Raw genomic sequence first — 22,847 nt, forward strand, 5'->3', positions numbered from 1 at the left:
GGGCTGACCAATGCTCCACGCAACAGCATCTGCTTTCATCCAGAAATTGTCTCTTGGGAAAAATCTGACTCACACCATGGATCAAATAGTCTCACTCTTCTTGCCTGGCTGTTTTGCACTCAATAACCCATTTTTACAGATCAGACTTCGTTTCACTGTACTTTTTTTCTTCCTCTTTTGAGTGATGCCATGCGTAGGCGTGCCCCCACCCTGCACCCTGTGAGGGTCACCAGCCATGGCTGCTGTTTATTCCACTGTCACTGTAGATCCATCAGAAAAGGATACCATGTCCAACAATGGATGCCCTAAGGGGCTGAACTGAAAATGGCTCAATGCTTATATCAATACATTGTTGTCAAGCCATTGTCAAGCTAGGATGCATTTAAGGACATCCTACCATGTTATGTTATGTTATGTTATGTTATGTTATGTTATGTTATGTTATGTTATGTTATGTTATGTTATGTTGTGTCATGTCATGTTATGTTACATTAGTAATAGTAGAGCTCTATTTACAGCAAAATGTACTTAAAAGTATCAAAAGTTAAAGCACCCATTATGCAGAGGGAAAGGGCCCTTCTGCATAGTTTATTACATTTTTGCATTATTACTGTTGTCAGTAATACAATGCTTGAAAGTATTGTGTTATGTGTAGATGCTGGTAATTTCAACTGTAACAATGTATTGTATTTTATAAGTTGATCACAAACAGGTTTTGTATGCAAAATCATAATCTGCAGTGTTACTGGTAGAAAGCTGTCATGTAAATGTAGTGAGGTAAAAATATTTGTCTCTTTAATGTAGTCAAGTAGAAGTATTTAGTAGCCTCACATGATAGTCATGTGACTCATAACTGCACTACAGTATGTACAGTTACGCTTCACCACTGGTTATGTTATGTTATGATGTTTGCATGATACAAACAGAGAATATCATTCTATGTGATAAGACACGATTTGTGAGTTTAAGTTTGCTAATCGGTTTCACTGACATGCATGTGTGACCACTGAATTTGTGAACCTGTTTGTTGCCTTGACAGTACACCTATCATCATCACAACGACTCCGGCAATTGGGTGGGTGCTATCACTCTATCTAGCAGCAGCTCCCAATCAGCTGAGCTGAGCGCTGAAAGCAGTCACATGTCAGATCTGGGTTTGTGTTTTTTCCCCTCCACGTGTCAAGATACACGAAACAGAAGGCGGGACCAAAACAAACCATCTGATTGGTCCGCTGCGTGTCACCAGCTTATGGTAGCGAGGAGGACTGTTCTCTTAAAGGGCCAGGCATAATATTTTTTCCCACCTCAACAACAATACAGCATCAGCTCAACATCTCATGCAGACACCAGTATAGATCTCCAAAAGGAGCAGCATATATAGGCTATATATGTATTTGTTTTAAATGATGGATTCATTTAGCAAAAGAGGACATCAACTTAATTGCACCGGGGTAGTTGTAACTCAGTAAATTTACTAGTAGATTAAGTACAAATTTAAGGTGATTGTATTTTAGTTGAGTCTTTCCATGTCACTTTAATATGCTACTTAGAATTCAGGAGGAAATATTGTACTTCTTACATGTCAGGTATAGTGAGGCCACTCCAAATTAAGATTTTTCATACAAAACATAAAATGAGCTGATATGATGCATTGTTATAGATTAAAATACCCAACATTAAATGTATTTAAAATTAGCACCACCTATAGTCAGCTTTTAACAGTAAAGTGCCAAAAACACATGATCACAAAACAATCTAATGATACAATAAAATAGTGTGAGACTCACAGTAGTCATCTTTCTGCACTGAGTGAATGTTACTATTCATTTACTATTACTGAAGTAACATTACATGAATTCTACTGGTAAAGGAGGATTTTTACGGTGAAATATTACCCATTTTATTTAAGTAAATGACCTGAATCCTCCCTCGATCACGTCCTATTTGCTAAAATGCAAATGTAATACGTTTTTTTTTTTTTTATAGAAATAGCTGCATTTTGATCCTTTCTGTGTGCTGTATTTGCATAACAACTGTGTAGCTGACTCTGTTCCTTTCACGTTATTAAGGGGCGGATCCCAGGCATGAGGGCGGACCGTTTTGACACGGGAAAAAAACAACCTCACTCCTCTCAGCAAACATCCATGAGTGGCTGTAATGCAAGGACGGATACAAGTAGCATCACCACAAACCGTAGGAAACAAGGTACCAGCAGGTTGTCAAGATACCACCGATCACAACGGAAAGCGCGTTTGCTGGCGGTGAGTGTAACGGTCGTCTTCCAAAAAAATTTAAATCTCAGTGCACCGTCGCGCGCTTTGGCTGTTTGTGGGAGTTTGTCAACAAATGTGCGGGGAGCTTGGTCATGCCCGGGCAGAGACTGGATGAGCGGACCTACCAGACTGGTTGCATATGGCAGAGAGCATTTATAATGCTTCTGTATTTCTGTCCTCTTCTTCGTATCAATGAGATTTTCGTCTTTAATTTCAACGGACGAAGTGAATAAGTGACAGGTTCATTTCATCACTTCCAGCGCGTGGATTCTCGACATCCCGGCAGATGTTTTCCCGGACTTTGAGACACATCGTCGGTTTGTAGTTTTTATCAGTACACAATATTACAACTGATTAGCACAGTTGAAGACCACAGTAAAATGGCGTGTCCTCTGTTTATTTTACGCATTAGTAGCTAATATCTGCTTCGAGTGAGTGAACATATCGGCTTCTGATCTTAGAGGTGTTTGTTTTGGGGAAGAGTTGTCAGGCGAAGTGACGAGAAAGTGTCAGAGGATAATGGGAGCCAAGCGAGTAACAGTTATAAAACTGTCCGAAATATTTCTGCAATAGTACTGGTTTGTTTGTTGTCGCCATCACGAGTAAAAATGAGCCATTGCCCAGGTTCAAGTTGTATCGCCTCATTTTAAGCGTGAAAAAAGCTGTGAGAGTGAAAACGACTAAGTTTAAATTCTCAACTTTAGTTTAGGATGTTGTTATTGTTGAATAGCGTGTCAGCATCGTGTTTGGACACGTTTCTTCAGTAGAAGCCGCGAGGGCTGCCCGTTTGTGGATTTTGTGTCTACAGTGAAGAGCGGTCAGTCCTGGCGTGTTTACGCACTGAGCTGCCCAGGGCAGTGTCCTCCTGATGCGGATAAAGACAGCACATCTCCGGTGGTCGTCCGGAGCCCACATATGATTAATTTGAAACAATCTAATTTAAATACCTGTAAGTTATTATTATGTTTGTGCAGTTACAATAGTTCTATAACAAAACATCATTCACTGTACAAATTGACCATTTAGCTGAATTGGCTCTTGTCCTTTCTCAGGGATTGGTACAGTAGGGTTCATGGCTTTATTGGAGCATGTCACTTGCACACTGATATCCACAGGACATGTATTGCTAGTTACATGAAGACAGTAGGTGAAATCGCAGCAGAGCTCACCTTGTGTGCACCCCCAGCCCGAGCTGTGGGTGGAGGGGAGCCTGATGCACAGATGGTGCAGCAGAGGGAGCCACTTTCTGCTCCAGCTCTCAGCCTCTGACCAGCACTGTGGTAGCTGCCAGGCCTCTCTGAAGCCCCAGGCAGTGTGTGTAAGTGTGTGCTGTCTTTCTGTGTGTCTCCCTGTCTATGTTTGTTTTTTTCTTGTGTCTGACACTATGGTAAACCCACCAGTCCTCTGTTGTCTGTCAGTGGAAATTCAAGACAGGGCTCACATTGTCATTGACACACAACACAAGTTCACATTTGATCTCAGTGAAACTTGCTGCACAGTTACAGAGATGCCCCTTCTGCTTGGATACCATTAATTAAGCACTGCTTAACTTGCCATGAGGAGAGGTTAATACAATCTCGGGCTGTGCTGAATTTTAGTAATGCACAATTACTTAGTGTGCACTCACAAAATGGACCAATTTCATTGCCCTGGAAATATTGGAGGCCAGAGGATGTGTGGGTCAATAATTAAATTTTGGTTTACCATTAAATAGACAATCTGATTTAAAGACATACATATTGCGTAAATGACGTGGCCTGGCTAAACAATGTTTTTCCACAGTTTCGTCCTTTGACTCCATATGATATGACATCATGCAAAGGGACAGTTTCACAAAGAGATATACAACCGGCTGCCTCACTCAGCAAACACAATACCAGTGTATCCAGTTTCAACTTTTTGCATTTGCCAGTCAACCCAGCCCATTTGTCTCCACTTGCACAACAAAAGGAAAAGACAGGCACCCTTGACAAAAAGATGAAACAGTAGTTCAGATTGTGGCATGTGGCCAACAAGGAAGAGAGTGTGAGTGTTTGCTCTCAGCAGGCACAGTTGAGGATGGAGTGAAACTCGTTATCTCCCTCATGAAACGGCTGCTGCGTGCAGCACATGACAGTCTAGCCAGAACTTTGGTTTCACTGAGGTTTCACTCATGCACCACCTGCTGCTGAGTGTGTGTGTTGATAGAGTAGACAGGCAACTATCCAATGTGTGTTTGAGAGACAGGAAACAGTGAGCATAGGTCTTAATGTTGAGCAGCAGAATTGTGCAGGAGGTACCTAATCCTCTGACTGTGCTCTGCCCTGTGGCACACTGTTAAGGTAATTCTGAGGGGAAAAAAAGCATCTTCGTGTATCTTTTGGCACTCAATTACAATTTGGCACATATTCAAGAACAGCTTGGCAAAATCAGCTGCAGGAGGGTGGCAAATCTGGCGTAGCATTTTTAGCCGCCCACTGGGTCCCCCTACACAGGGTGTTTCCATACGTGTGGCTCCTGTTGCTACTCATCGCTGTGTTAAAAAAAAGAGATGATGGCTGTACATCTGGCCTCTTGTATGTTTCTTGCCTTTCTGTGCATATGCATTTACATTACTAGATCCATCTGTGCCTCTGAGATGATTCATCTCTGTTTGTTTTCAGTATTAGCTCACACAACATAAGCCTCTTAGTGGGTATTATAATGACTAATGATTTCTTTCCATTTAATGTAAATAGGCTTAGATAATTTTCCATCTGCTAGAGGGCAGTTTCCACTAAAAACATAATGATATTTGGCATTTTTTGTTTGGTCTTTAAACAAATCACACCCAAATTATCTGCGAGTCAAAGATCATAAACACATAGGTATGAGTGAGGCCCAGTATGTGCACTACCAAAACAATTTCAAACACACATACTTCATCTTTGTTATCTCAATCTAAACTTTTTTATCTCATGTCCCCTTCTTCTCTCCAGGGAGTTTACCGCTGAGGCGTCGGATGGATGATGAGGAGGAGGACATGTCACAGCCCATCTCGCACCTCTGGGGAACGTCCTTTAGGGACGTCAAATACGAAGACCGAGCCACACCGATTGCAGCCGGACAGGCCCTTACTGCCGTCACCGCTGCTGTGCCCACGTCGCAAAGTCACAACAACAACAGCATCAGCGTCAACACGCTGCCCTGCAGCTTGCACTGGCAGCCTCGCATACCCTTTCACGGTAAGGAGGGATGAGATATTTTGAAGTGTTCTGAGCCTACGGATTGTGTATGCCACTGAATGACGCACACACAGTGTAACCTCACACTATTAGTCATTCTTTTTGTTTGGTGGGTTCCTCATTGGGAACTGTCCCCCAGTACCAAAATGAATATGTTAAGATTCTCAGAGAATGTATCTCTCTCTGATTTGATCATTTTCAGATGGTATGAGAGCAGGAGATTGTTGTTTCCTTTTTTTCTTGAGCTATTAGACAAACTAAATGCCACTATTCATTATTACTGTAAAGCAGACAAGCCTAGATTAATTTTACTTGTAACTGGGAGATTTCGTCATAGTATAATATACATGCCAAGAACTTCAAAAAACATGCCATTCAAAGAAACTGTTTGTTTTCTCTGTAGTAGTACATTTATCATATTACATAATTATTTCTGAATATGTCATTAGTTAATTTGCTATATAATCCTCAAATTCCTGCCATTTTATTGTTTTATGTTTTATATTTGCAATTCCTTAAAAAATGAAAACAACAACAACATCAACAATAATTTCATGCATACATAAAGGTACATACCCACACTAATATGTCCATCTATTTTAATCCAATATTGTTTTCCCATGTCTAATCAAATCAGTGTGACATCACACTAATTGAATTGAATGAATGTTGAAGTAGAAGGTTGTTTGTTTGTTGACTCATTGTCAGTGTGTGAGAGGTACATGTTGTTCTGGGTTTAAAATTATCAATACATAAGCACCACTGACTGGTATTACCCTTGTCATTCATTGTAATCTAACCACTAATGGATGTCATGAGCTTGGCTTGGTGCCATTTTTTCTCCAAAACACGGCCCAGGCCGCTCACTTTCTTAGACATATTACGTTCCTCTGTGAGGCATTCTGCACAAATGATAACACATAAAAACAATTGTTTTCCCTCCAAGTGGCATGACTGCAGCAGCGCATGCTAGAGGCAATGAGTAAACTCAGTGACACAGCCCACAGAAAGGCGGCAGTTCACTGAGGCTGTTGTTCATTTAATAAGGTGTTTGAGATTTCCGCCTACCAACACTCTCTCTCTTTCTTGTTTGTGGACTCTTCAGTTGTACTTTGAGTGTCTACCTTGTAATTTGTCCACAAGATGATCTGAGGTAAATTAGATACTGTATATTTGACTAACCTGGCCAGACACAGCAGTGTTTGAAGCCATTAATAGTCATCAAGATCATTTGTCTTATCTTAACCATCTGCAGTGTGTTCACTGTCTGGTCTTAAGATCAAAAAGGAAAACATTAGTGCTTTCACTGAACTGAAATCTACTTATATCAAATACTGCTGATATCAGTGATGTCTCTTTGCCTTGTATTCATTTCGGCACTGCCAACAACGTCTGAGCATTTTAAAGATCCGACAACAACACAAGTTTTAAGAAGCTTGATGTTTTCCTTTTAGGCAACGCTGGATTACGCTCACATTTCCCCGCTCAGTTTGAGCCTATGGAGGACCGGGGAGAGAGGCAGATTGAAGAGGAGGAGGAAGAGGGCAGAGGGGAGGAAGATGACAGGATGGCAGAGAGGCCCGAGGAGCAGGCAGGGGTGAGCGTCGAGGCGCAAATTGGCCGTAAACTTCGGGAGATTGGAGACAAGTTCCAACAGGATCATGTTGAACTGGTAAGCCTCACTCCCAAGCAGTGAAGAGGAACCTTCAATGACATTACCATACATTACCTCAAACAACCATCTTTTAAGCTTGTATGCACTTTTAAGTGTCAAAGTGTAAACATCATGTACACAAGAGGACTTATATCGCTTCAAAGACAAAATGGATATTACCTAACCTATTAACTCAATTCTCTATTATCTGCATATCACAGATAAAAGGTAGCAAGGGACACTGGGTCTAATGTGCAACTAGGAGTCAGACTGTAATTTTAGACACTATATATTTTTCAGATAAAAAGTTTGTGTTTGTGTGTTACATGTGAACTATGTATGTGTGTCAGCTTTTACTTGATTAGAGACATGAATCAAAGCTACTTTGTGCCAATTTGTGGCTCACTCTTGGGAAGAAAGGCGCATTTTGCCATCTGGATTGGCCACCACCCCGCACTGGATAAAAATAGCCTGTGCAGTGATTCAACCACTTTTTTGGCCTCACTGAAGGATAAATCCTAAATCACTAGTAAGGCATGATTTAGTAACATAGGAGACATAGGAGAATGTCTCAGGAGCAGATTTTCTCACTGTCAATATCCAGTTATTAACTCATTGTGGTCAGGGTCATTTTTTTTTATTGTAAAACACTGAAACAGTACCTCAGTCTGGGTGGAGGGTTAGAGACTATGCTGCCAATTTTCTTTGTCACTGTAGCACTGATACCTTGTCATTACAGTCAGGAGGAAGAAAGAAAGAAAACAAAGGAGTGAAATTCATGCCATGTGTTTGAATTCTCCCAATGTTTTTGGATAGAGCAGAAGAAACGACACTCAGCCTGTTTCTGACCAGGACCCCTTTATTCCTTTGTCTTCACTTTTCAATTTAAAGGTTTAAAAGTCAGTTTGTTCCTTTACCTGAAAGTAGACTGACTTTTTTTCCCCCTCAAATGAATTCCTTATACTCAACATAGCACATGAAGCATGAAGCAATTTGGGACTTGTGAAGGCTTTAGGGATGATGAAGGGAATTGAGCATGGAGGTTCACTGTTTGCAAGGCTCCCGAGGGAGTAGTTAAGCACGCATACCCTGTGTAGTTCATGATGTGCAGTTAATTGTGCATGTCAAGAAATAAAATCCACATGGAAACATGGCAGGAATTATGTCACAATCTTACAGATATCCATAGACTTATACTATCGCAGCCGTACCTGGATCACGACAAAGCCCACAACATGTTTGGCATCACAGTGGGATTGATAACAGGTCAGATTGGAACTTGCACCAGTGTTTAAAAAGCACTTACTGGTCAGAGTTAAGAATTCACATTGGTCACATGATCATGGACTTAGTTAATGAGTACAAACACACTGGGAGGGGTATCAAGTTTCTTATCTGCTGCTGCGACTGTTTTGCTGTGGGGTCTGTGTTGACAACAAGGTGTGGTTGATAAGTTTTGAATAACGTGAAACTGTGTGGTCAACAGAGTCAACAAAAAAGAGAAAAAAAGAAGACAGAAATAAAGAGTGAGAGAAAGACATTAAAAAAGGGATATATGGTTTGAGCTTTTAGAAAGATTGAGGAAGAGCAGGTGGGATCGATGTGACTGTCACGAACAGGAGCGAGCAGCATGTCTGTGTCTGGGTAGACTTGGCCGGCTGTTTATATGCTTGTCTAAAAATAGAGTCTGACTCACACACTTATAGACGCAGCCAGTAACATGACGGCTACCCACAATACCTCAGTTGTCCCACTGACTGCCTCTGTGTGTGTGTCTTTGTGTGTGTTTTGGTTTGTGTGTGTAACTCTGTGACAGAGATAAGAGAGAATTTTTTCTTTTTTTTTCTTTTTCTTTTTTTTTTTTTTGCCCGCTGTCTGCGCTCGAGTTGGTTTTATCCTCCAGGATCTGATACTGTTGTTGTAGGAATATTCCAAAGGGAGAATAATCACAAGTGATCCTTCATGATATCCAATCACTTCTCTGTACGCTCTCTGCTGCTATTGTTAGACCGTTTCACTCGTTTCTCCAAGCAGAAGTTGCTGGTGTGGGCTAATGTGTGGGTTTTTGTTTATGTGGAGCACATTGTGTTTGTGGTTTGAGTCGTTTTGACTACCTTTGTGAGCAATAAAATGTTAATGCTTTATATCAGGGGGGAAAAAGTTAGCCCATCCTAACATTAAGTGGAACAGCAAAAAATTCACATTGTCTGTTTTCATAATTGCTTAGGATGCATTAATCTAAAAATGGCAAACAAAACACGAGCCATTCTCCACTACCTACGCAAGTGAGAGCAGAAAGATGAGCCTCATGTGGAACAAACCAGGGTGCTGTTTAAATAAGCTCAGCAGTGTAGAATTAAGGTAATTAAGGACAATTAGGGTTACATTTAGTGGTGCTGGTTCAATTCAGTTCAGTCTGCTAGTTCTGCATCAAATAGCCTGTGGCAGACTCTGATTGCTAGGCTGGTAGAGACCTTGATGGAGAGAGCAGGAAGAGACAGAGAGAGAGATCGTAACAAGAATGCTTATGCAACAGGCTGCAATATCTCAGTGCAACTGTTCAGAAAGCCAGTGGGAGCTGTGTGGCATCAGAGATGAGGAGGGGGAGAGAGGAGATTGCAGGATGCAGCAGGAATCCCTTCATCTGTCTGTAGTCCACAAGGGCTACACACCCCAATAGAAAATGACAGACAAGGCAGCTCCATGGGTGGGAGAAATTTCAGTTTCCTTTGCTTTGTTTTGGTAATTACTCAGCTGACTTTGCTGCTACAAGAGAGCTGTGATGAAATAGGAAGCATGTTCTCTGAAAGCATTTCACTTTGAGCTCCTCGTTGAGAAGTCAACAGTGCAACATTTAATAAGAGGGACTGTCTCAAATGTGAGGGAGGAGGATAGAGTGATATTATTAAAATAAGTGGCAGCTCCTGTGGGTTAAACATGTCTTGTTTTACAGTTGTTCGCCTGGTCCTTTTCATTCTTTCATCAGCTTCTTGAGTCAAGGAAACATCTAAATGAACAAGTACATTACATTTATGTTGTGTCTAGGCATGAGAGCCCCTGCCGATACTGTAGATTCTGCCAAAGTTTCATGCAGGATATGCATGTGACAGACATGTTTGCTAGACACAGCCTAATGTTGTGGAAACATTCAGTCTTCTTGGTCATATCGTTTTAGCTCACAGGGTTTACCACAGTTCACAAGGCTTTACCTCAAAAACCTGTAATGACGAAATAAGACTTTGAATAGTGTTTTCTTTTTAACTGATGAAAGCCTGACGAGCATAGTGATTAACCTGTTTGAACATATGGCCCTGCTTGATGCTAATAACCCTTTTTTTTTTCTGTGTCCTTGTAGTTCATGAGGCACCAGAGACAAAACCTGCCTGCCTGGATGCGCCTTACGATGGCCCTGTTTGGCTTTCTGTTTCCAAGACAGGCTCTCGTCCCCCGCCTGAGAGGAGAGCAGAGATGAAGGGACTTCCTGCTGGCCCCTTGCCTCGGCCCTTGTTTTCCCTCAGAAGAAACAAGGGACCAGACTTTTAGAGATGGCACTGTAAGATGGAACACGGGTTTGGATTTTGTTTTCTAATTGAAAATGAAGATGAGATGAAGAAAACACTGGTCACCGCTGGACGGAGACTGAATACAATTTTTTTTTTCTTTTTTTTTTTCTTTTGTCATTTTTTTCCCGCCTCTCCAAGAAGAAGCCATTGTGTTTGAAGAGATATTTTCGAAATATTTGTAAGATTACCTATTTTGTACAGTAAACTGCTCTTTTTATTTGGTAATTCAAGTCTTGAAGGACCTCCATCAGTCCAGGGAATGCCTTATTCTCTCCTGCCACAGTACTTACTCTTTTGCATCAAGGATATCATATGAAAGAGATACATTTTTAAGATTAGGCCACTTTTTTGGCACAACACTGTGGACATGGACATTTCTGTGCTCAAGTTACTGACTTAAAACCTTGAGGACTCGAGGCACATTTCTAATTTATTCTCAAAAAACAATAAGCCCTGTACTTACCTTTTACTGTTCCACACTGGCTAATTAGAAAATGGTTGTCCTGACATTGTGGCAGTGTTACACACTGGTGTTGCACTGTTGGTCAGTTTAGATACGTGTTTTATCAGCTTCCACTGTAGACCTAGGGACATTATGTCAACCTCTGTCTATTTCCTGGTGTCATCCATCAGCCTGTCCATCTCCAGTACCACTCATGTTATTAGAAGTGGCCTAACGACCCACTGTGTAGACTCAGATCTTGTTGATTGAAAGGATAAACGCATGTATACTTGAATATAGGTGTACTGAAGATTTCAAGATCTGACATTGTAATCGTGATTACTCTTTCAATTTGTGATCATTTGTTTGTAGGAGTGTGTGCTTACTGTTTCCAAAATGTGCAGTAATTGTGAAACCAAATAAGCACAAAGTCAAACAAATCTCCTTTGTGAGATTACAATCAGGGAACTGGAAACAATCAGACAGCTGAAAGGCTTTGGATAAATTTCATCCTTTTCTAAAGCGTTTCAGGATTTCTTTCTCTGGCTGGATTGACAATCGCAATTTTGCCCTCTGCTGCATTGTGGGTCACCTGTGAGAGAGATGACATTTATCGACATTTTTAGGGGCGAGCAATATTCAAGCCAGTGGAAGGAAGAAAAATCTTAGGGATCAGCTGCATTTTGCAATCAAACTGACATCCATAGAAGGACTTTTCCCAAAATATGGCTGTGTTGTCAGTGAAATATGCCTCTTTACAAATATCGTTGTCACAGACACATTTTGGGTTCAAGTTACAGATGCTTTTTCATTTTGTTTCACTCCAGGTGTAAATGTCTCAAGCACTGATTCAAACCTGATGTGCTAATACACATATGAGATATCCCAAGTTTAACCTCTTATTCAAGTGCTTTCTTTCACAAAACCGCCAGTTGTAAATCAAGCTTCACTGAGAACTTAGTAAAAACAGCTTCTGTACAGTTCAAAAACCATTTCACGAACACACAGACACATCTGCCTATAGGAGAAAGTTTATACATCCTTGTGTGACAACTGCTACGTTAGCATTTTGCAATGACACAGCCACTGTTTCTCAATGTAAGGTTTATCAAGGAAAAAGTCTTTAAAGACTTTAAATAAGATGTTAAAAATTCCTCATTTGATGTATTATTTCAGTCTGTTGTAGATTCATGATATGAACTTTTGAAGACACTGATGGGTTTTTTTCTGCTTTATGTTTTCTTCAGGGAGTAGTTAATAACCGTGTTAAATAACTGATGCTTATTATGAGATGTGTTTGCTAAAAATCTGCCGTTGAGTGCGGACCCCCATCCATGCTTTTAGCCGTTCATTATTCAGGTGGTAGACGGCGCTGAACAAGCAAAGACGTTTCATTCAACTTTTTACATTTTCCAAAGCATTTCCCTCAACATCAACATGGAAGTGTGTTACAGATTGTTTGGAGTTTTTTCTTCTTTAACTACGTGAGTAGCTGAACCAAAAGTTTGTTTCCTGCAAACACTGAACGCTGAGCCAATTCACACCAATTTATGATGCACTCTCTGCTTCTCAGTCCAAAGCTTCATACTTGCACTCTCCTCTGTTCATTCAACGTCACGTTTAACTACTCCCTGTCCTTATTGAGAACATTTTGTTTAGTTTCTTTGAGATAATTTATTCTAATTTATTTTGTGTATATTTGCTCAGTGCTACTGTATAGATGCTATCTCAGTGTGTACAGTCCTTTTCTTCTCATTGTTGACGTGCATTCAGTTGTGTGTTTGATTCCAGTGTGTGGGGAGGTTGGACTAAAGCCATGTGCCTCGTGCGTTCTCACACGAATGCTGTGAGTCTTTACAAATCACGTGAACAACAGACAATCAAAATGTACAAAATGTGCCTTGTGAGTAACAGACCTGCCACACTATCATCATCATCAACACTTGGCATAATTACCCAAAGTCACTGGTCACAGCTGCTTGTTTCACTTGGGCTCTGTGAGATCAACGTACTCTGATACAGTAGAGTTGGCACACACAGTACAGCGTGTTTGTTGTGCCTTGATACAAAATAAAAATCAGTTTGATTCCTCACATCAGCTCACGAGGCACAGGCTCAACCTTTGACATCTTTCAGCACGGACGGCGAAATTTCACCACGCAAATCCTTGTCAATATCAGAAACGACTGTTTGCAGTCAATGTGCACTGTAAAAAAAAAAAAAAAAAAAAAAAAAGAAACAATTTTTTAGCTGTATACTGTTTTTTGCGCCTCTCTCTTTCTACTCCTGTGCTGAACTTCCCCTCTAGATTCTTGAAACTTTTTAAGATCTGTAATATGCTGGATCGGCCCAGCGCGTCTGGGTTTTTGTGCTTTATTTTCTACAATCTAGTAGGGCTGTGGGTTTACATTTGAAGGAGGAATGAGCCACCATGGTGCCCAGTATTATTTGTATGTGAGATGGGTTGAACAGCCACTCAGTGAATGTGGTGTTGATCTGAGCCTGTCATTACTAGCCACTGTCGCAACCCTGACTCAAATGAAACATTTGTTATATGTTCAACCTTCAGTGTCTTTAATATCAAATTTCTTCGATCGGTTTTTTGAATATCCAAGAAAGAGTGCATCTTTACTGTCAAGTGCTGTGATTAGGTGTTTTTATACATAAGACATAAATTTGACACAGCTATTGTTGCTATCTTTATGAAAAGTTTTTAGCTAAATTTTTCCATACCTTTTTGTAAGAAGACGAAGAAAGAACTACAACAACATGACTTTTTTGCTTTTCTATAATGGCTTTTTTTTCAATGTTGTGGCATTTTTAGTTTTGGATATTGCCAAGTCTGCTGTGTCACTCTCAGTTCAAGGGCTTTTTCAATATATGTAAATGGAGTAAAAATGCATGTCCAACATTCCTGAAAAAAAAAAATCTGTATCTTAAAGGTTTGAATGTAATTTAATGGAGTGAAAACCACAATATCTCTTTTAATACATGAACTGAACAGTGGAACTGATTTCAGACTCCCGTGCGCCCTGTGTGCAGGGAGTTTGTATTGTCTTCACATTGCTTTCTTTACGTTCAGAGTGGTCTCAAGGATTTCACATTCATGTGTCGTATGAAGTGAGACCCAGTCCAGATGTAGCAGTTTTTTGTTAAAGCATTGGCTGTGTTATCTTTGGGACTGCTCTGTGTCGGTTGCACAGTTTTCAAACAGCGCAAGACATGGAGCGATGGAGGGACTGGAGGAGGACCGGGGATGTTTGTTCTTTTTTCTAGTGCAATATGCTGTACATAAGAGCTTGGCTCTCGAAATCTTACAATTTCTCTTAATTTCTTTTGTTGTTAAATGGGTACATTGCTGTTTTTTTTTCATTAAAACTTTATGGACAATTGACATGGCTTGTGAATCATTTCTAGTCTATTAACAGTAAAACATAAAAGATCATTTTTTTAAGCACACACACAGTTTTACTCTCAAGTAACTCGCATGTAAATCATATTGGCAGTCGTTATTTAATTCCTTTCTAATCCACATAAACTGTGTTAACTATGAAGCATACTTGGTGCGTTTGTCAGACTGCTTGTTATTTGGAAGAAAATGACGCCTGCAACTGACACATGGCCTTTCCCAATACTGTTGTTGACTGGTTTTCAACTAGCCGGCCTATTCATTTAAAACCAACCCTCATTTAAAACGAGCCAGGACTAATTATGTGTTTGAGCATGTAAACATCATATTCTAGCCTCAGATAAACTAGAGAGCTCCAGACACTCTGCCATGGTAACTCAAGCTACATTGAAGTTTTTCAATGTCAATACTCATGATGAGAAATTAATTCAGAGTGCAGAGTGCAGCCAAAGACTTAACACTCTGTTGTTGAGGTAACTGGGTCATTACAGAAACAACAGATTAGCAGGATGTGAAAGAGTCAAAGACACCTGCACCATCACACACGATCAGACACCTGGGTCATGTATACAGGGAGGTGAATAAACAAGGTTTCTCATTGTTCCACAAAGATGTCACGTCCCAGATGTGATCAAAACTGGGATCAGACTTAAAATCGGGATACTAAAGTGAATGTGAATGTAAGTCAATGAAGCAGTAAAAATGAAAGTAAATACTTCTCACCTATTGTCCTAATGTAATCTGAATTACTTCTAATAAACACTCAGGAAAAATCACATCTGGCTTTTTTAATTCCCAAAGAGTCACATCACTGAATAAAACCCTCTTCTTTGACTCGACACCAGGGATTCAGCCTCACTCATAGTTCCTAAAAAATTAATTTAGCATGAACAAAAGAGGCATTTCACAAGCCCCAGAGGCAACAATGGAGCTCAGCACTACTTTTTTTCTTCTTTTTCTTTTTTTTTTACATGGGGAGATGCAACCTAACATAAACTGTGATTCACTTTTCTGTCACCGCTTCTCTAAAGCGATCTCCCCCAGGCAGCTGTATTGTGTAGACAGGGGCAGCAAGGAAGGTTAGAGGAGTGTAAGCATAGGTGTGTGGGGTTAGGGAGTGCAAAAACAAATGGCCTCAGGAAAGTGGAGAATTCATGTTTTCAGAGAAGGCCTGACCTGAGCCTCATCAAGATATTAACACGCTGCAGTGTGTTGTGCTGCATGGCAAGCTGATACGAGTTGATATTATAACGTGTCGAGAGCAGTTACAACTGTCACCTTTGGGGCATTTGTCTGTGTTTTGTGTGTACTACTCGCACGGATAGTACATGGCTGTTTTTGCTTTTGTAAACAGTGTGTTAAAGTAAGTGAGAGTCGGTGTATGATCCAGCACGCTCAACACAAAACGCTTGCAGACAGGCCGCCTGCCCTTAATTTGCACAGAACAAGTTGTCTGAGAACATCAGGAGACAAATGACTAATTTTGGATTGTCAAGTTACTTCAAAGAATAATGGCATATTGTTCGTATTCCCAGAAGTCACAGTAAACCACATTGAACAAGGACCCACTGAGATGGTTTTCACTCTCATTTCTAATTACAGAATAATTATGTGAAACATTTTTATTTTGCCTGAGCAGTAAATAAAGCAGGGCTTATTCAAAAACATGTCAGTTTTTGTTGTTGTTGTTGTTTTTGTTGTTGTTTTTCTGTGTGGTCTTGGCAAAACTCTACTGTGAAAATTGCAAGCAGACCAGTAAACACGGAGTTAGTTGTGCACAAAACTTCAGTTATTTTAAACCTCATAATGGTTAAATATGGTGGCCCTGAGGGTCCAAACACAACATCATTTCACAAAGCACAACAACATTTCAGATTATTGAAAAGGTGGGACAACACTTCTTGGTTGTGATTGGACAGTACCCATGTCCCTGGCGACAAAGGTTCAAAGTCACAAAGGCATTCATACAAAGTCATTCTCAATATGCTTTCACCATATCATGACATTAAAATCTCAGGTCAAGAATTAGGACGGCTACTTTTCAAAAAGTGGCGCCTGCAGCTGATGTCATCCAAGGTCGTGAGATGTCAAGGATCTATCCAGGACAAACTGTAGTTGGCAATCTCACAACACTGAAAGACACACTGCACACTTGACTTGTCAAGGTGTAACTTTTTCAGTAAAGCCAGGCCAGTTACCCATCTGAGGGATTTCCATCTAGCTGACCATTCTAGTTAACTTTAACAAATGCCCAGAGCATCATCAGTTACCCGTCAGCGAAACAGCAGAGTTCAGAACGGCTAATCCAGTCTAACATCAACCCACCTTAACATACCCGTTGAATAAACTCTGAATTTGTCTTGGGTTCTGTCCAATTACAAACAGTTGCTGTCCCACCCGCTCTGTAATCAGAAATGTTATTGTTTTTTGTGAAATATTATTGAGTTTTTCCGTAATGTTATTGAGTTTGGTGAAATGTTGTTGAGTTTGGCGAAATGTTGAGTTTTCAAAAATGTTGTGTTCTGCAAGATGTGGTTGTCTTTTGTGAAATGTTGTTTTGACTGTCAGGGCCACCGTAGTTTAATGATGAAGAGCAGACGAGTTGCCAGCTGAGGATGATGCTTCTTCCCCCGTAGTCGATTTAACTGAAAACCCAGATTGTTAGAAACTCTTTTCAGCAGTTTATATTAAAGCTTAAAAAAATGCATCCCAGAATGCAATGCTAACATATCCAGGCTTTTACGTTTTTGTGACCACAAAACCGGCTCTGTGTTCCCCTTCTTTAACCTCCCACCAGCTGGAGTGAAAGCTTCATCCCCTGGGACTGCTGTGTGTGTGAGCATTTGTGTGTCTTCAGGGAGAGAGAGAGTGAGAGAGAGAGAGAAAAAAAAACATGTGGGTGGGAGGGGTGATGGGGGGGGGGGGTAGTGAGAGCCTGCTTGGGTCAGCAGTTTTTCGCACACAGCCCTGACAAAGCCCTCTCTGTTCTCCCGGCCAGTCACTCAGGGAGACGCCCTCATGATAGCCCGGTGCCTATCTCAAGGGTCACGCCTCAGCTTCAGCAGCAAGAGAAGCTCCAGTCCCCGGCTCTTTTTGTTTACTTCTGCCTTTCTGCCTGGGAGCTCCACATGTTAACCCTTCGGTGACTGACTGTAGCCTGGGTGTTACAACACTGCCAGCGAGGGCAGACTCAAGGTTTTTTCTCAAGGAGTTTTCTTTGCAATAATCTAATTTCCCTCCATGTGGGACGTAGACATGTTTTCCATGGATGTCTTCAACTCGCTCTGTTGTCTCGTTTTACCATAAAACACACATTTCCACCACATTTCTTTGTTCAGTTGTTTCATGTTTCTCCATGCGTTCTGAGCTGCTGCACACTGTGACAAAGCGAGAACAGAAATGAACTTACGATGTCTGCTTTATGAATCCACTGAGCAATCTCATGAGATGTATCAAAGAGTGATGACATTTCAATTAACACCTTCAGAAAGCTTCGCGTGTCTCACAGTCACTGTCAGGGAAAAAGGTCAACGGAAGATGCATCTTCGTGCATTGTGAGTGTCAGCAACATCCGTTTTCACCGTCATTGATTTCCAATGATCTCATCCACCACCTACAAAACTGTACAAGGTATTGATGCACATATGCCTCGACATGTACTGAACGTCTGACTACAATATCACAGAAGAACATGAAAACACCTCTAAAAATAAAAAAGACATTTCAGTGTAACAAAATAAAGAACAGAACAGAAATAGGCAACATTTGGCATTATAAAATTCAATAGGTGTGGCTCCATCCTCTGAGGAAATGAACTTCCCGTCCGCAGAGAATAGGCCCTGCCGCTCTGAAAGGGCACACATGTCAGGTGTAGCACGTTAGCAGGGTGTTAGGTCAAAACACGTTGGTGCAGCTGCAGCTGAGGAGCGACTCTGGGGAATAACACGACTTCCTCCATAGATGAGTCTCTGCTCTGTGGACCATCTTATAACAACTGATTGACTTGCATATAAACACCTACCTGTGTTTTGGAGGTGACAATGTCTTTGCATGTGTAAGAAATTCTGCAGAACTGTATCACTTGTTGATAAAAAAAATTGGTGTTAGGAAACAACATTAAAAACCAGTATAGTCAGAAAACATCAATGTGAATGCAGTTCTCTTATTCTATTCCAGTATTTCGGTTTGTTATCCAACGTAATTGACAAACATGAAACATAAAACAGTCACGGCCAGTTCAGGTAAAAGGTAGCTAGCTTAGCTTAGCAGAGTGTGAGTAACTGCCATCTCAGCTAATTAACTAAACGAACCAGAATGGACCAGACAAATGAGAAAATATTATTCAAAGTGCCATATTTGTATTTTTCATGTTATACTTCAAAGGTTTTCAAAAATAAACAGGCTCAAAATTTGGCATAAAATGAGAGCCTGGAAACTTTCTGACTTTCTGCCTTTGTTGGAAAGAATGGATAATTAAAATCAAAGGGATGGGAAGCGAAAGGTCACAAAAAAAAAAAAAAATCTGTAAATAATGTAATTGTCTGAAGTGATTTCCGTAGGAAAAGCCTCTCGCAGCTCAAGGTCAAGAACATTTATTTCCTTGCTCAGAGATACTTAGACAGCTTAGCAGATGCTTGACAACATTGGATCTCGGTTCCTCTAACACGTCTTAACCTTCTGCTTTAGAGATTCACTCACCACCTTTTTCCTAAAGACGAAACCTGCAGGGCCTCAAGTGACTGTATCATGACACAAATAAAGCAATCTACATTTAAAAAAAAAAAAAAAAAAAAAAATTGCAGTGAGTCACGGTTTCTTGGAGGGAAGCTGTTGCAAATTGGATGAAGCGTTCCTCAGTTACCTGGCTCCGCTCTGACTGAGCCACGCTGCCTTCACTTTACAACCGCAGCCCCTTGTATACACACACCGCACCACCAAATAAGGGTTGGGAGCAGCCAATCCATCTCCTTGGGTAATAAAAGTTAAATGCAGCCTGTGAGTCGAGACATGCCTCCAGGGGGGATTTGGTGCACTGGGCGTCCACTATTGTCTGTGTCATCTCAGGCCTGTATCAGGGGAGGATAAACTCCTGAAATGATAAGTGGGTATTTATATGGTGGTGACTGCTGTCTAACTAAAGACAGATGAGTGGTAACAGACAGACGAACCGTCTCTGGAGACTAAGGCATAACCTCTTTCTCCCATGATGTCTCTGTCTCTCTGGGATTAGGGGAAGAAATGATAATATGTGATAAAACGATGTCTGATAACTTTGTGCCGCACATTTAAAATCACAACGTTTTTGCTACTGACTTGAAGAGTGCAGAGGGAAATCTACAGTGTAATACATACTGGTGGTATAGGAGCAGATACGGTGTAGCATTGTTCAGGAGAAGGCGAATGTGAAATTATAATTAATCACTTGGTATGGGGCCGTCTGTACTGTCACAGCTCACATTAAGGAGGACTCAACAGCACAAAGTCAGAGACACTGGAAAAAGTTCAAAACAGTTCATCTACATTGAGGCTCGGCAGGCAGAAGCAGGCACCGGCAAACATTAGGCAAAGTCAGGGCATGAACAGCGGTCTGTAACAGGCAGCACATAAACCACGTGAGGTCCAAAAACAGGCTGGAGAGCTACAATGTGGAAAGCACAACAGACAATGTGGCAGGGAATGAGTGGAGATGGCCTGGTATAAATACTAAGAGCTGATTAGGGAAGAGGGAACAGGTGAGTAGGTGGGTGGCTGTAGGGGCGGGAAAGCCAGGGTTACTGCAGGGTAGGAGGGCGTGGCCGGGGGGCGGGGGGGGGGGGGTGTCTGAAATGACAGGAGAGTTAGTAATAAGGGAAAGGCAGGCAGAAAATGAATGAATACACGAATGAACTGGGACAGTTTCAACTTTACAACAAAATCAGTTGGCTGTGAAAGTGGTGCTTTGAGCTAAATGCTAACATCTGCACGCACACATGATCACACTGACCATGCTAACACACTGATTTCTTTTTCTTCTCTTTTTTAAATTTTTTTTTTATCACCAATCATGTTTAGCGTGTTAGTTGAGCGTATTAGCATGTACCGAAAATTCGTGGACCTACTGACAGACTGATCACAGCCACCCCGCTATGCTACAACTGATCCCCTCTTAACTGTGACTTGAATTTTGAATATTGTTTACTGTGATATCACCCTGCCTATTATTCACAGACAGCAAGTTAGTGGGTAAAATATCTAATTGCTGTGTCTTGATGTATTCAAATATAACTTTCTCTGAGTGCTCTAAAGCACTTATTTCCAGTGTCCCAACACAGGTTTCTCTTTGTCTGATTTTGCATTTGCATCTGTGGGTCCCTGCTCTCTGGCGTTATCTGAAAGCGCCTCTGTGTTTTGTTTTGTTTTTTTTCCCTGAGGATTACAGTGAATCTCTGGTGTGTCCCTTCCCGGAAAGTTTTGCTTATGACAGTCTGTCTGTTGGACAAGGGCCAAACTTTAATGATCTTTTGTTTATTGACTCTGCAAACAACCGTGAATACTTCCAGAAACCTGAGTTGGTGGCAGTATCACTGTACACAGTGACATAATGACTCGGTGACACGACACCATGCTGTCAGGTACATGTGTGACATGTAACTAAGTGTGTAAGAACAGAGGAGTAATCATATCCAGCCCACGGCCAACCTCTGAATCATGCATGGTGATGAATTAGCTTCGTAAAAGACAGAAAAACAATCATGTGTGTGTTCACAGAGATGAATCATATGCAGGTAGTGAAAACACCACATAGGCTTTGCAGTGCTTTCAAGCAGTACATGTAGACAGACAAGATATTTATAGAAAGCATATAGGCCTCGTCGGCATGATGGGGCAGGGGAAAAGAACAAAGAAACTGACTGGTTGACTTATTGCAGGATAAACAAGAATCCGCTTATTCTCTTTGATGCACGTGACAGTGTTTTTTCAAGATAAAATAGATAAATAAGCTGTATTATGTACTGTATATCAAAAGCACACGGTGCTTGTTTTTGTTATTATCTGGTCTATACGAAGGTGTAAAGTCATTGTTGTGTTGTTTGTGTTTTTGTATGGCATTTTTGTTTATTAAAGGGCCACGCCACCAATTTTACACATGAAGATTAGTTTACCTAACTGATGTTACACAGCTAGTGTTTACATAGTTAGTAAAAACAGTTGTAAAACATCATCTTATTTCTGCTTGGGCTTGAAGATGACAAATATATAACAAATTTTGTTTGCCAGGCAGGGTCTAATGAAAATCCAGTTTTTTTGTGTGTGTGTCTTTTTTTTTTTTTTTTTTTTTTAATTGTGTGACTTTCAGCGGTGGAAGAAGTATTCAGATCCTTTGCCTAAGTGAAAGCACCACATAGTAACACAGACTAACCGACCAAGGCAAACGCTTGCAGTGATGCAGTGTCACTACAGATCACAACATTTACAAAGAAATAGTTGCAGAGCAGTTGTAGATACATTAGATTGTTAATTGTTAATAACAGCCATATTTAAAATGGTGTTTCTCCACCAGAAGATCATTGAATAGTGTATTTCATTATGCTCCACAGATTGCACGGAAAAACAACGTAAAGCCAAGTCCAACTCCCCCGACCTCGAGAATCTGACGAGTAAATCACCTTCATACTTATGGAAAGTATAAATTACACACACGTTTCTCTCATACTGGCCGCTGAGCCTCCCCCCCTGAAAACACAAACACTGATGAATGTTTTCACAAATTAAAAATGTATCCTCTCTTTGCTTTGTATATCAGAGAACAGTGAACTGTCTCTGTGACTTTCATGTCTCAGTTAATGTATGCTCTTGAACTCCTGAGAGATGCAAGCCTGACCCTGCACTGCACCAGTGCTGAGTAATAAACACATTTAAACAAAGTAACTGATGAACTTTTAGGATAACTCCGGCATTTTTTATGTTTTTGGGTGTAAATGATTGATAAGAACAAAAATCTTTGCAATCGGTCGTACGACTGAGCAAGAATGCAACCACTAAACAGCTACTGCGATGTAATCAAACAGTACATGTCAAATTACATCCACTGATAGTGCTTGCTGTGGTCACTGGCAGGTTCTTATTGTCATTATAATGGATAGGATTCCTACAGAGACAGAGACCTTTTTGTTAAAGAATAAGATCCTTTTAGTTTAATCGGAGACAGCCGTCACATCGCTCTGCTCAAAGGCACATGACACTGGAGTTGCTGGTTAGTTTGTTTGTGTGATCGTGTGACTTTCAGTGGTGGGAGAAGATCCTTTGCTTAAGTGAAAGCACCA

At 40.8% G+C, this 22,847-nt stretch overlaps 1 protein-coding gene across 2 annotated transcripts; it reads left to right on the forward strand.

Annotated features, from left to right (window-relative positions):
• The first annotated feature begins 2,135 nt into the window (after nt 1–2,135).
• Nucleotides 2,136–14,529, forward strand: bmf2 (BCL2 modifying factor 2). 2 transcript variants are annotated; one of them, XM_056363306.1, is made up of 4 exons: nt 2,136–2,261; nt 5,231–5,476; nt 6,931–7,148; nt 10,486–14,529. In XM_056363306.1, exons 2-4 carry the CDS (start codon nt 5,254–5,256, stop codon nt 10,600–10,602), a joined length of 558 nt encoding a protein of 185 aa, XP_056219281.1. In that variant the 5' UTR covers nt 2,136–2,261; nt 5,231–5,253; the 3' UTR covers nt 10,603–14,529. The 2 variants fall into 2 exon arrangements, with proteins under 2 accessions (XP_056219281.1, XP_056219280.1); XM_056363305.1 differs by lacking the exon at nt 2,136–2,261 and adding an exon at nt 2,318–2,590.
• Nucleotides 14,530–22,847: the final 8,318 nt, after the last annotated feature.

Source organism: Seriola aureovittata, chromosome 19 (genome assembly GCF_021018895.1).
Source record: "Seriola aureovittata isolate HTS-2021-v1 ecotype China chromosome 19, ASM2101889v1, whole genome shotgun sequence".
Lineage (NCBI taxonomy): Eukaryota > Metazoa > Chordata > Actinopteri > Carangiformes > Carangidae > Seriola > Seriola aureovittata.

Bases quoted from the DNA above. Each gene is read 5' to 3' on its own strand.
- bmf2 (XM_056363305.1), top strand. From the start codon at position 2,560: ATGTTTTCCCGGACTTTGAGACACATCGTCG. The intron at 5,477-6,930 runs GTAAGGAGGGAT...TTTTCCTTTTAG, and splicing joins GCCTCGCATACCCTTTCACG to GCAACGCTGGATTACGCTCA. The intron at 7,149-10,485 runs GTAAGCCTCACT...GTGTCCTTGTAG, and splicing joins AACAGGATCATGTTGAACTG to TTCATGAGGCACCAGAGACA.